This window comes from Rattus norvegicus, chromosome 7 (assembly GCF_036323735.1).
Source record: "Rattus norvegicus strain BN/NHsdMcwi chromosome 7, GRCr8, whole genome shotgun sequence".
Classification (NCBI taxonomy): domain Eukaryota; kingdom Metazoa; phylum Chordata; class Mammalia; order Rodentia; family Muridae; genus Rattus; species Rattus norvegicus.
Window position 1 is genome coordinate 512512 of NC_086025.1, and position 14863 is coordinate 527374.

At 37.6% G+C, this 14863-nt stretch overlaps 2 protein-coding genes, 1 long non-coding RNA gene and 1 pseudogene across 29 annotated transcripts in view; 3 read left to right on the forward strand and 1 right to left on the reverse strand.

Moving 5' to 3' along the window:
- The window catches only part of Ralbp1l4 (ralA binding protein 1 like 4), a 112685-nt gene that overhangs the window by 37544 nt on the left and 60278 nt on the right, over positions 1 to 14863 (reverse strand). Inside the window, 1 exon segment of the mRNA XM_063264390.1 lies at positions 11420 to 11600. Coding sequence (XP_063120460.1) covers positions 11420 to 11600 — 181 coding nt within the window.
- On the forward strand, positions 5134 to 6621 carry LOC102556486 (thioredoxin-like protein 4A-like). The gene has a single exon (XM_063264391.1). It carries the CDS (start codon positions 6433 to 6435, stop codon positions 6619 to 6621), a length of 189 nt encoding a protein of 62 aa, XP_063120461.1. The 5' UTR covers positions 5134 to 6432.
- Naa11-ps13 (N(alpha)-acetyltransferase 11, NatA catalytic subunit, pseudogene 13) lies at positions 6697 to 7445 on the forward strand (annotated as a pseudogene).
- Positions 13634 to 14863, forward strand: part of LOC102546625 (uncharacterized) — a 37311-nt gene continuing 36081 nt past the window's right edge. For 23 of the 27 annotated variants that reach the window (XR_005486739.2, XR_010053166.1, XR_010053162.1 and 20 more), the window contains exon 1: positions 13728 to 14206. This is a non-coding gene — a long non-coding RNA (uncharacterized LOC102546625). The other 4 variants (XR_010053158.1, XR_010053175.1, XR_005486757.2 and 1 more) reach the window with 2 other exon arrangements.

Sequence of the window (14863 nt, forward strand, 5' to 3'; positions counted from 1 at the left end):
TCAGGAGCAGAAGATTCTATAGAAATCATTGACTCAACTGTCAAAGATAATGTAAAGCGGAAAAAGCTACTGGTCCAAAACATACAGGAAATCCAGGACTCAAATGAGAAGATCAAACCTAAGGATAATAGGTATAGAAGAGAGTGAAGACTCCCAGCTCAAAGGACCAGTAAATATCTTCAACAAAATCATAGAAGAAAACTTCCCTAACCTAAAAAAAGAGATACCCATAGACATACAAGAAGCCTACAGAACTCCAAATAGATTGGACCAGAAAAGAAACACCTCCCGTCACATAATTGTCAAAACACCAAACGCACAAAATAAAGAAAGAATATTAAAAGCAGTAAGGGAAAAAGGTCAAGTAACATATAAAGGGAGACCTATCAGAATCACACCAGACTTCTGGCCAGAAACTATGAAGGCCAGAAGATCCTGGACTGATGTCATACAGACCCTAAGAGAACACAAATGCCAGCCCAGGTTACTGTATCCAGCAAAACTCTCAATTAACATTGATGGAGAAACCAAGATATTCCATGACAAAACCAAATTTACACAATATCTTTCTACAAATCCAGCACTACAAAGGATAATAAAGGGTAAAGCCCAACATAAGGAGGCAAGCTATACCCTAGAAGAAGCAAGAAACTAATCGTCTTGGCAACAAAACAAAGAGAATGTAAGCACACAAACATAACCTCACATCCAAATATGAATATAACAGGAAGCAATAATCACTATTCCTTAATATCTCTCAACATCAATGGCCTCAACTCCCCAATAAAAAGACATAGATTAACAAACTGGATACGCAACGAGGACCCTGCATTCTGCTGCCTACAGGAAACACACCTCAGAGACAAACAGACACTACCTCAGAGTGAAAGGCTGGAAAACAACTTTCCAAGAAAATGGTCAGAAGAAGCAAGCTGGAGTAGCCATTCTAATATCAAATAAAATCAATTTCCAACTAAAAGTCATCAAAAAAGATAAGGAAGGACACTTCATATTCATCAAAGGAAAAATCCACCAAGATGAACTCTCAATCCTAAATATCTATGCCCCAAATACAAGGGCACCTACATACGTAAAAGAAACCTTACTAAAGCTCAAAACACACATTGCACCTCACACAATAATAGTGGGAGATTTCAACACCCCACTCTCATCAATGGACAGATCATGGAAACAGAAATTAAACAGTGATGTCGACAGACTAAGAGAAGTCATGAGCCAAATGGACTTAACGGATATTTATAGAACATTCTATCCTAAAGCAAAAGGATATACCTTCTTCTCAGCTCCTCATGGTACTTTCTCCAAAATTGACCATATAATTGGTCAAAAAACGGGCCTCAACAGGTACAGGAAGATAGAAATAATCCCATGCGTGCTATCGGACCACCACGGCCTAAAACTGGTCTTCAATAACAATAAGGGAAGAATGCCCACATATACGTGGAAATTGAACAATGCTCTACTCAATGATAACCTGGTCAAGGAAGAAATAAAGAAAGAAATTAAAAGCTTTTTAGAATTTAATGAAAATGAAGATACAACATACTCAAACTTATGGGACACAATGAAAGCTGTGCTAAGAGGAAAACTCATAGCGCTGAGTGCCTGCAGAAAGAAACAGGAAAGAGCATATGTCAGCAGCTTGACAGCACACCTAAAAGCTCTAGAACAAAAAGAAGCAAATACACCCAGGAGGAGCAGAAGGCAGGAAATAATCAAACTCAGAGCTGAAATCAACCAAGTAGAAACAAAAAGGACCATAGAAAGAATCAACAGAACCAAAAGTTGGTTCTTTGAGAAAATCAACAAGATAGATAAACCCTTAGCCAGACTAACGAGAGGACACAGAGAGTGCGTCCAAATTAACAAAATCAGAAATGAAAAGGGAGACATAACTACAGATTCAGAGGAAATTCAAAAAATCATCAGATCTTACTATAAAAACCTATATTCAACAAAATTTGAAAATCTTCAGGAAATGGACAATTTCCTAGACAGATACCAAGTATCGAAGTTAAATCAGGAACAGATAAACCAGTTAAACAACCCCATAACTCCTAAGGAAATAGAAGCAGTCATTAAAGTTCTCCCAACCAAAAAGAGCCCAGGTCCAGACAGGTTTAGTGCAGAATTCTATCAAACGTTCATAGAAGACCTCATACCAATATTATCCAAACTATTCCACAAAATTGAAACAGATGGAGCCCTACCGAATTCCTTCTACGAAGCCACAATTACTCTTATACCTAAACCACACAAAGACACAACAAAGAAAGAGAACTTCAGACCAATTTCCCTTATGAATATCGACGCAAAAATACTCAATAAAATTCTGGCAAACCGAATTCAAGAGCACATCAAAACAATCATCCACCATGATCAAGTAGGCTTCATCCCAGGCATGCAGGGATGGTTTAATATATGGAAAACCATCAACGTGATCCATTATATAAACAAACTGAAAGAACAGAACCACATGATCATTTCATTAGATGCTGAGAAAGCATTTGACAAAATTCAACACCCCTTCATGATAAAAGTCCTGGAAAGAATAGGAATTCAAGGCCCATACCTAAACATAGTTAAAGTCATATACAGCAAACCAGTTGCTAACATTAAACTAAATGGAGAGAAACTTGAAGCAATCCCACTAAAATCAGGGACTAGACAAGGCTGCCCACTCTCTCCCTACTTATTCAATATAGTTCTTGAAGTTCTAGCCAGAGCAATCAGAAAACAAAAGGAGATCAAAGGGATACAGATCGGAAAAGAAGAGGTCAAAATATCACTAGTTGCAGATGACATGATAGTATATTTAAGTGATCCCAAAAGTTCCACCAGAGAACTACTAAAGCTGATAAACAACTTCAGCAAAGTGGCTGGGTATAAAATTAACTCAAATAAATCAGTTGCCTTCCTCTATACAAAAGAGAAACAAGCCGAGAAAGAAATTAGGGAAACGACACCCTTCATAATAGACCCGAATAATATAAAGTACCTCGGTGTGACTTTAACCAAGCAAGTAAAAGATCTGTACAATAAGAACTTCAAGACACTGAGGAAAGAAATTGAAGAAGACCTCAGAAGACGGAAAGATCTCCCATGCTCATGGATTGGCAGGATTAATATAGTAAAAATGGCCATTTTACCAAAAGCGATCTACAGATTCAATGCAATCCCCATCAAAATACCAATCCAATTCTTCAAAGAGTTAGACAGAACAATTTGCAAATTCATCTGGAATAACAAAAAACCCAGGATAGCTAAAGCTATCCTCAACAATAAAAGGACTTCAGGGGGAATCACTATCCCTGAACTCAAGCAGTATTACAGAGCAATAGTGATAAAAACTGCATGGTATTGGTACAGAGACAGAAAGATAGACCAATGGAATAGAATTGAAGACCCAGAAATGAACCCACACACCTATGGTCACTTGATTTTTGACAAAGGACCCAAAACCATCCAATGGAAAAAAGATAGCATTTTCAGCAAATGGTGCTGGTTCAACTGGAGAGCAACATGTAGAAGAATGCAGATCGATCCATGCTTATCACCCTGTACAAAGCTTAAGTCCAAGTGGATCAAGGACCTCCACATCAAACCAGACACACTCAAACTAATAGAAGAAAAACTAGGGAAACATCTGGAACACATGGGCACTGGAAAAAATTTCCTGAACAAAACACCAATGGCTTATGCTCTAAGATCAAGAATCGACAAATGGGATCTCATAAAACTGCAAAGCTTCTGTAAGGCAAAGGACACTGTGGTTAGGACAAAACGGCAACCAACAGATTGGGAAAAGATCTTTACCAATCCTACAACAGATAGAGGCCTTATATCCAAAATATACAAAGAACTCAAGAAGTTAGACCGCAGGGAAACAAATAATCCTATTAAAAAATGGGGTTCAGAGCTAAACAAAGAATTCACAGCTGAGGAATGCCGAATGGCTGAGAAACACCTAAAGAAATGTTCAACATCTTTAGTCATAAGGGATATGCAAATCAAAACAACCCTGAGATTTCACCTCACACCAGTATGATTGGCTAAGATCAAAAACTCAGGTGACAGCAGATGCTGGCGAGGATGTGGAGAAAAGGAACACTCCTCCATTGTTGGTGGGGTTGCAGACTGGTAAAACCATTCTGGAAATCAGTCTGGAGGTTCCTCAGAAAATTGGACATTGAACTGCCTGAGGATCCAGCTATACCTCTCTTGGGCATATACCCAAAAGATTCCTCAACATACAAAAGAGACACGTGCTCCACTATGTTCATCGCAGCCTTATTTATAATAGCCAGAAACTGGAAAGAACCCAGATGCCCTTCAACAGAGGAATGGATACAGAAAATGTGGTACATCTACACAATGGAATATTACTCAGCTATCAAAAACAACGAGTTTATGAAATTCGTAGGCAAATGGTTGGAACTGGAAAATATCATCCTGAGTGAGCTAACCCATTCACAGAAAGACATACATGGTATGCACTCATTGATAAGTGGCTATTAGCCCAAATGCTTGAATTACCCTAGATCCCTAGAACAAACGAAACTCAAGACAGATGATCAAAATGTGAATGCTTCACTCCTTCTTTAAATGAGGAAAAAGAATACCCTTGGCAGGGAAGGGAGAGGCAAAGATTAAAACAGAGACTGAAGGAACACCCATTCAGAGCCTGCCCCACATGTGGCCCATACATATACAGCCACCTAATTAGACAAGAGGGATGAAGCAAAGAAGTGCAGACCGACAGGAGCCGGATGTAGATCGCTCCTGAGAGACACAGCCAGAATACAGCAAATACAGAGGCGAATGCCAGCAGCAAACCACTGAACTGAGAATAGGTCCTCTATTGAAGGAATCAGAGAATGAACTGGAAGAGCTTGAAGGGGCTCGAGACCCCAAAAGGACAACAATACCAAGCAACCAGAGCTTCCAGGGACTAAGCCACTACCTAAAGACTATGCATGGACTGACCCTGGACTCTGACCCCATAGGTAGCAATGAATATCCTAGTAAGAGCACCAGTGGAAGGGGAAGCCCTGGGTCCTGCTAAGACTGAACCCCCAGTGAACTAGTCTATGGGGGGAGGGCGGCAATGGGGGGAGGGTTGGGAGGGGAACACCCATAAGGAAGGGGAGGGGGAGGGGGATGTTTGCCCGGAAACCGGGAAAGGGAATACACTTGAAATGTATATAAGAAATACTCAAGTTAATAAAAAAAAAAGAGATTTCATCTTAAAAAAAAAATAAAAAAAAAATTAGAGTCATGATAAATGGTAGGATTTTTAAGGTTATTATGCATAAAAATATCTTACGTCTGTGGCCATCAATTATGGTATAGGTATATTTGGCAGTCTCTACATGATTCCACCTCTAAATGACCTAATTTTTGTACTGTCGTGCTGTCATGTGACACTTTACCATCCCTAAATATAATATTTGATAAGAGAGAAACCCCAAGCATTAAAGAACAATCTTTTGAGATTTTACTAGAGGAATAGAAAACATTCAGAGAACAAAAGGTGATCTTCTCTTTTGTCAGTCTATGACAAATGCTTTTTCATGTAAAGAGCAAAGTCACAGAGCCTAGAATGCTCATAAAACTAGTGTTTGTGTTATTTGAGTCAACTGTGTGATGACACTAAGAATTTGGATAGAAGAATGAAGAGCTCAAATTTGGAGTATGCATGACTTTTCACGTGGAAAAAAACTTGAATTTTGGTGTATGTTTGATTAGAGCAGAAGGCACATGCTACACAATCTCTGTGATTCCATCAACTACTCTCAATATAATATCAATATGCCATGAGCACATCTTCTCATGAAAGATTAGAATACAAATTTGAAATTTTCCTGAACTCAGAAAATTATACCTGACTCTGATGGTCTTGTGACACCAGTCCTTTTTAATTGACTATAAAAACCAGTGATATTCTGCTACAGAGACATTCAAATACTTGAGTATTGCATGAGTAACTTTTCATCATTCAATTAAATACTAATTTTTAAGAATATGTGGGAGTATATAAAGTATTTTTCAAATTTAATTATACTACACAATATTACTGGGAAGAGATAAATCTGTGTACTTTTAAAACACAGATAAAATCAGATCATCTTGGGAAGAAGAATGTCTAGGATAAATAAGATCTTGTCCTGTCCACATTCTTTTTTTTTTTTTTTGGTTCTTTTTTTTTCGGAGCTGGGGACCGACCTGTCCACATTCTTATAAGAAGACATGCACCTCTGTCCTGCCCCATGGACCTTGTGGAGTCTCGAACATCGCAGATCAAAACATAAAGTGCGCTGGTGCTGGATGGAGGGCCCATTGGTCCGGCCCTGTGGGCTCACACGAGGTTAGAGGTAGCTCGCAAGGTCCTGCTGCGCAAGCGCGTCCAAGATGTCCATGCTTCTGCATCTACACAATGGCTGGCAGGTAGACCAGGCAATCCATTCAGAGGAGGACTGTGTGGTCGTCATTCACTTCGGACACGACTGGGACCCCACTTGCATGAAGATATACAAAGTTCTGTACAGAATCGCCGAAACGAAATGGAAGATAGTGAGAGATCTTCCTCATCCTGTATGAGTTCCGTTTGGATAGCCCAGGTGTCTTAAAGCAAATGGTGCTGGTGTCGCTTGTGCTCTGTGGCATCCTCTCTGATTCTCCCGAGTCTGATAGGCTTTTCTGCCGCCAATATGAACATCTGCTGGGCTCGGCCAAATGACCTGATGAACATACAACACTGCAACCTGCTCTGCCTGCCCGAGAACTACCAGATGAAGCACTACTATCATGGCCTCTCGTGGCCCAGCTCTCCTACATTGCTGAGGATGAGGTTGGGAAGATTGTGGGTTATGTTCTTGCCAAAATGGAAGAGGATCCTGATAACGTCCCTCATGGACACATCACCCCACTGGCTGTGAAGCGCTGCCACCTAAGCTTTGGCCTGGCCAGGAAGCTAATGGACCAGGCCTCCCAGGCCATGATAGAGAACTTCAGTGCAAAGTATGTCTCCCTGCATGCCAGGAAGAGCAACCGAGCAGCCTTGCACCTCTGTTCCAGCACCCTGAACTTGCAGGTTAGTGAGGTGGAGCCCAAGTACTATGCAGATGGCGAAGATGCATATGCTCTGAAGCGAGATCTCTCACAGATGGCAGATGAGCTGAGAAGGCAACTGGAGCTGAAGAAAGGCAGGTATGTGGTTTTCGGTTCCAAGGAGAATCAGGGTAGCACACTTCCTGGTTCCGAAGAGGCCTATCAGCAGGAGAACCTGGCTGGAGGTGACAGTGGCAGTGATGGCAAAGATAGCACTGGTGTCCAAGACAGCTTGCAGACCTTGGGGTCTGCCTCTTAGGACCTGCTTGAGCACTACGGGTCCTTGTATTTTAGTCATATTGTTCTTGGGAACCTTGTTCTGCACTCCTGTGACCCGAATGGCTCTCCTTTCGATGCTTAGCAACCTTCTGCATAACCTGTGTTATCATGGAGGCACACCTGGACACAGAACCTGTTGTGTGGGAGTCAAGGAGGCCTGAGGACTGCCATGCAGCACCTTTCTTGGCTTCTTCATGCTGCCATCAGATTCTGTTCAGTGCTGTACTGTTTCTGTATATCCTGCAGGTTTCCAAACCCTGGAATGCTAAACAGGAAGTGGGGACAACTTGAGAATACCCCAGCATCCTGCCTTTGCCAGTGATTATCTGGGTTTTCCTTGGAGTAGAACCATCAAGCTAGTCCTCATGCCCTCTCCCTTGTGGGGAGTTACCCGTTCTTGCTTTCTGGGAAACTGCCTGGCCTTGCCCTCCCTCCTTTTGAAGAAGAATGCTCTCTTTCCTAGTGGGAGACGATGATAGGTTCTGGACTAATACGGGAGCAGAATTTGTAGATCTTAAGGAAAGGACAAGCAGAAATTAAACTGCAATCTCTAACCTGAACAAATAAAAATATAAGGAGAAGAAAAAAAACCCAAACAAACAACAAAACAAAAAACAAAAACAAAACAAAAAAACATAAAGCACCTACCTACATGTGGAAATGGATATAATGAAGAGTAGAGAAAATCTAGGATCGTCATAGAAGGGGAAAGTTGAGTTGGCATCCTGTACACAATCAGACTAAGATTGACTCTAATTTTGCAAACATTTTGGGATGATGAAAGCATTTGGTGAAAGGAGTTACTAGATACACACTCTTCAATGGTCACCAATAGCCATAGCCTGATTATTGTTTTCTAATTGGAGAATATTAGAATGAGTATACTCATTCACTGGGAAGTGAATTACACTCCATTAATTTGACCCACAATTTCTGAAGTTATCATCCTGTGATCACAGGTCTGAACTCTAGGTCTTACCGAAAGGTGTAGTTGGTGTTGTGGTAAAACCAAGTTCTTCCTGCCCCAGAGCAAAAGACGACACATCCATTGCTAAATCTAAGCACAGCGGCACTTACAGAAAGCCACCTGTATCAATATTTCTTACCTGGATTTAGTTAAGGAGTAACTATATTGCTTTGTTTTTTTCCCATAATACACAAAGGAAATTATTTCAAGATTTTTTTAATTAATTACATGGAAAAATCTTTCCAGAATAAGAACAAAAATATTGTTTGACTTAATAAAATCAATTCTGTTGTCTGTCTCCCTGAAATAGTCAGTAACCTCATTCCAGTACCTCCTGCAGAAAACCCGCACAGCACATACCACACAAGTAACCAAAAAGGCGGTCCTTTTTCCAACAATTTAGCCAAACAGTTAGAATAATGTCTTCCTATCAAGCACTCTGATATTATTAGAAGTGTTTTTAAGAAACAATAATCTTTGAAGCATAAATTTTCTCCTTTTGTCATTCTTTTTCTGAGTAATTTGCTCTCCGAGAATTGTACATTAAAATACAATGCATTTGATGATTTTTTTTTGTCACTTTTTCCTTCCATTCTATCTCCTGACAGATCTCCTCCCCACACTCATGATTCTTTTTTTGTATTTTTTTAAAGATGGACCTAATATTATCTGGTGCATTTGCTGTGTAAACCTAGGTATTGAACTTTCCTTCAGATACTCGTGAGCTAATATGTGGCTACATAACTGAAGATAATGACTCCCTCTCAAATTCAGGGGACAGAATATCACAAGAATAAATCATGGTTCAAAAATCCTGTATCTAAACCTTTAATATTCAAAACATGGGAAGACTAATTGCACTACAGAGAAAGATTCCTCATATAATCTAATGTAACATACTATAGTTAAAATACAAGCCATCGGGCTGGAGAGATGGCTCAGTGGTTAAGAGCACCGACTGCTCTTCCAGAGGTCCTGAGTTCAAATCCCAGCAACCACATGGTGGCTCACAACCATCTGTAATGGGATCCGATGCCCTCTTCTGGTATGTCTGAAGACAGCTACAGTGTACTCATATATAAAATAAATAAATACATCTTTAAAAAAAAAAAATACAAGCCATCATGCAACATGTACTTCAAGATATACATACACACATGTCTCAATAATGAGATGTTTATATTTACACTTTATATTCACCATTTAAACATCTAAATATATATATATGCATATATAAAAATCAAAATTCCCAAGAAATGCTTGAACCTGAAACCTCTAATTCCAATGTCTGATAAGACATAATCTTCCTTGAAAATGGAAATAACGATAATCACTCCTTATAAACTTGATAAACTTCTTTCCATAATGTGAATGAGAATCTAAAAACAGTTTTAATTACAATTGCAACATGACAGAAGGGACCATATGTACTGCCTTTAAGAAAACAACCATTTCCGTTTCCTTTATTCTCAACACAAAGTTAAGTTCACTTCCTTCCATCAACTATACTTATATGGCAAATGATCAGTTTATTTCTTTTTACATTTCCGATGAGTTGATTACTATCTTTTAAAATAAAATGTGAAGATTTCCCACTGTAGAAAGAAAGGGAGTTGTGTACAAAAAAAAAGAAAGATGGACAGATTGACAGACACCCAGTCCATTCTTTTATTTTCAGCCTGCCTCAGACACTAATTACAATTTTCTGTGAAGGAGCTTACACGACTGATCAGGGTTGCCAGAAAAACGTACCCAGTTGGTGTATTTATAAAGTATAGAAGAACTCTCACCTGAATATTTTATTTTTCTCACAATCTGTGAAATGGATCTTCTGGAAAATGATTCACTGATGATCAGAAAATTTAACCCCTGCCCCCCCAAAAATGGAATAGACTATTTTATTGATGTCTGTCTGATAAATTTATGTACTTATGAGAAAACCACTTAAGATATTTACTTGATAGTATCAATACCAGCATCACATCTTCTAGAATAATATGAAGGCTATGATCATAAGCAGTGGAGATTATACATGATGTGGTCCCAGAAAACATCTCTATGGTCATAATTTCTAATATAACCAAGTACACAGTTTCATTCAATCACAACAGTTTTCTCTAGTGTCTGTAGAATCACCAAGCAAGACTTAGTGCCAGCAATTTCCCTTGTTAGTGGAGAGATAGAAGCTGCTTCCTGTCTCTTCATGCTAATCTGGAAGCTATGAGGTCAGGAGGCTTACATGTTTAGCCCCTTATGACCAACAATCTTGCTTCTGTAATCTATTTGTAAACACCAAGCAAGAAGGCTCCTGCTTATCATGAATTTAATATTTTATTTAGAGAAATGTGTCACTATATAATTCACAGGGCTCTCATTACGAGGTATAATACTCCTAAGTTAGTTTTAAAAAAATGCTAGAAATGTGGGCACATGCCTGCATAATTGTCTCCTTGGTAGCTTGTTGCTAATCTTTCACCAGATTCAAACAGCAGAGTAGTACCTTAATTAATTAATTTTTTAAATGTGCCCAAAGAATGTGTCAAAATAAATTGAGAAATATATAGGAGTAGTCCAGTAAACATCAACCCTACTCAAAGAAGTATATGCCACTAAGGAAACTTGAAAATAAGAGAAATCTCCCCTAGGATTGTCAATTAGATTGCTTATCTAATACCAAATACACATTCCTGAAAACACAAATACAAGCAATATTATACTGACTGAGTAGGTTATATTTAAGTACTTAGAAACTGTACATATATATGTATCCATGCATATCTATTATATATGTGTATCTTATGTTAGCTTACATAGAAATAATGTGTAAGAACGAGTAATAAAAAAAACCAGAAAGCCATGATTTCAAAAGAGAACAAGGAGGAGTATATGTAAGGATGTGAAAGGACATGGAAGAGGAAAAGGAAGGAGAATGTGAAGTAATTATAATCTCAAAAATAAAGGAAGTTATAAACAGTTTTGTACCTTAAGGCCTTTCCACTGAGTAGCCTCTTATAGTAAGGAAAGCATGGTGCGTATACTTACAGTTTACTGGATACCACCAAAATGTCATTGAACAAGGTCAGATATCGTTTCTTTCTTTTCCACCCTCTTCGGATAACCGCAGCACCTTGGCAAACCACGGTTCGATTTTCTTCTCCTACATCTTCCTCCTTAGTTGTATCCATATTGAAAAAAAACCAATTCTCCTGATGCAGAGCTCCACCTAGAGAACAAGTATTCAGTGGATAAGTTAAAAACCAATATTCATACTGTATTTCAAAGGGTGAACGGTGTTAAAATGCAGACTAAGTTTTCCAAGCATGATTCTGTTGAGCTATAGACAGCTTTAAAATGTAACAGAAAATATGTCGTGTATGAAGGGAACTATTGGGAACGTATTGAAGAAGTAGGATCTTTTCAGAAGTGTCATGGGAATAGTTTGAAGAAGTATAGTTGGTAGGATATAGAGCAATGGTTCTCAAACTCTAAATGCTACAACACTTTAATGCAGTTCCTAAACTTGTGGTGATACCCTCCAATAAAATTATTGCATTGCAACTTTATAACTGATTTTTTGAAAGTTTTATAAATCCTAATGTAGATATATATTATGTCAGATATCAGATATGATAGTCTGAGAAAATGCTACAACTAAACCTTTGTGAGATAACATTGTAAATGTGCTGAAAATAATCAGGTTATCTTGATTTAAACCAGTTAGGTCTCTGGCAGAGTCTCAGAATTGCCAGGCTTGGTCCAGCTCAAGATACAGGAAAGAAAGATTCCTGATAGTTACGAACAAAAAAAAAAAAAAAAAAAAAACAAACAAACAAAAAAAAAAACAAGAACAACAGGAAAAATGAAAACAATACAAGCATTCATCAAAAAATTTGTGAAATTGGTCTTGTCTAGCAAAGGTAGACATTTCCCCTGACTCTGGCAAAAGGGACATAATGCTCTCCATTGACTTGTTCATATTAGGATATCAATTTTGATTGCAACCTTCTTTATTCTTGAAGGGGGTAATCATACTTGGTATAAATTTAAAATCCCACATCTAGGTTACAGACATTTTCCAACATCTTCATCCCCTTCTTCATTATACTAACTCCTAACATGTGCTAGAATCCCCTTCCTCTCTTTGTGAGCCCTTTTCTGTGACCAAACTATCTCCATTTTCTCTTCTGATAGTCTTCCTTGTCTTTTCCCAGACTTGGTCAAGCCTGTTTCTGTTTTCTATATTCTGAAATTTTCCATGTGCCTCTGAACATTTTTCTCTCTTATCCATAATAAAATTGTTCCCTATAATAAGGGAGTGGCTTCTGTTTTGGTGGTTTCTTTATTGTGCCCTGCTCTTTCAGTTTGGATATTTAAAACATATAGTTACTCAAGTGACTATAATTCATCCCACAATATATGTTACATCTTTCAAAGAATATGTACAGAAATGTCATAGCTTTCACTTAGAAAGGACTTAAGACTCACATGAATCAAAAAGAGAACAGACAATAGTTGCCATCACACACATCAAGCAATATTATAAAAATATGTTTAAAAAATAGTACTACCTCAGCTTCATGAACAAAATTTTAAGTTAATGACCATGTCATGAAAGTTGTGCATGTCTCATCTGAGTCAGTGTTAAATTCTGAGCATTAGATTCCAAAGGGCACAATGTGTGTTGGAAACAATAACAATTTCTTAAAAACCAGAGAATTCTTAGATTGTGGGTTAGATTTACCAGTTTCTTAAAATAAAAATCTACAGCCATGGGGGGTAAAGTAATTGGATTGAGCATAAAATAATCCTCACTTCTAACTTGTACAGTTTTTAAAACTTTACAGAAATTATTCTCCTGTGTAGCACAAAATATACCCCTCTCCATGTGATAACTTTGTTTCTGTAGAACATTGGTACTAAATATTGCTACAATGATTGCCCTATCAAAAAACCACTGCTGAGTTGTTATTTCATATGATCTTGAATAATCAAGACAGAACATTTCATGATACCATAAGTCTATCATGAGAATCAAATTATATATATCTATATCTATATCTGTATATAGATATAGATATACCTTTTTAGTAAAGCCTGCGATGAAGAACTTATCAAACAATGTGAAATTTTCGTTTGCCTTCCTGCCTCTAGACACCAAACTAGTGACTACAGTGGCTAGAAAACTACTGAAGTCTGAGGATTCTGTAGTTGTCAGGCTGAAGGACCATTGTGATGTCAATATTCTAAGGCACATGTCATCTGGCAAAGTGACACGTGCATTTCATTTACTCTCCCTGTGGCTTTTAAACATAATTTTTGTACACAGGTGGAACCACAAGTGTTTGTAATGAATAACATTTTCACAACTATAAATATATATATATAGATGTAGATATACCTATATGATATAGATGAGATAGAAGACAGATACATGGATGGATGGATGGATGGATGGATGGATAGATAGATAGATAGATAGATAGATAGATAGATAGATAGATAGAGAGGGATGGATGGATGGACAGATGGACAGGCAGATAAATGGATAGACAGACATGTGTATAAGAAGATATTGGTTTAAAATATTGTGAAATGCATATGAATCTTCAAAAATTGTCAATTTTTATTTTTTCAACATAAGGTTCCTTATGGAAAAGGTAGCATGGAGACTTCTTTAACACTGAGAACCTTAGAACTGAATAGACACAAAATCACAAGGAACTTTAAATTGTAATGTGATTTCCTGACATAGAATCAGAAACCTTCACACACTTCTGTGAAGCCAGACATCTTTGAAGGATACAGAGGACACACAGCTATCAATATATAGTAAGTATATATTTATATTTTCTCTATATTTATAGAGTAAAGCCTAAATTAATCTAATTTGTAAATTAAAATTATTACCTATTAAATTAGTTAAATTATTATTACTAAATAACTCAAAGTATTTGAACTTATACCCAATTTGTTTGGTCTTAGTCAGTCAAGTTTTTTTTAAAACAAAACACAGTAAAAAAAAAAAAAAAAAAACAGAAGAAATACAAGACCAGCATACACTTTTGAAATTCTCAGGAAACTTTTTCCTAGTTTGTGTCCAAAGATTAACATCCACAGGTTATCTTCTCTAGGCATTTTTCTGCCTGTCCAAAGGACTTAGATTTGGTTCCTATTGTTGACTTTTGGTGGCTCACACATCTTACAACTCTATCTTCAACTCACCCTGCATCCTCTTTTGGTCTTCATAGAGAGCTCCATGTGTGCCATACTTTTATATAAAAATTTAAATAACTTATAAAAATATTGGCACTCCCTTAGTCATAGAATATGGTAACACATCTTAAAAGTAATTGAAATGAATTGTAATTTTGTACTTTGTAATTAACTGAAGCTTCACTTAATAAAATACTATAAAGTTTCATAAATTCAATAATCCTGACATACCTGCACATCAGGCATATAGAAGGACATTCTGGAGTATGGTGT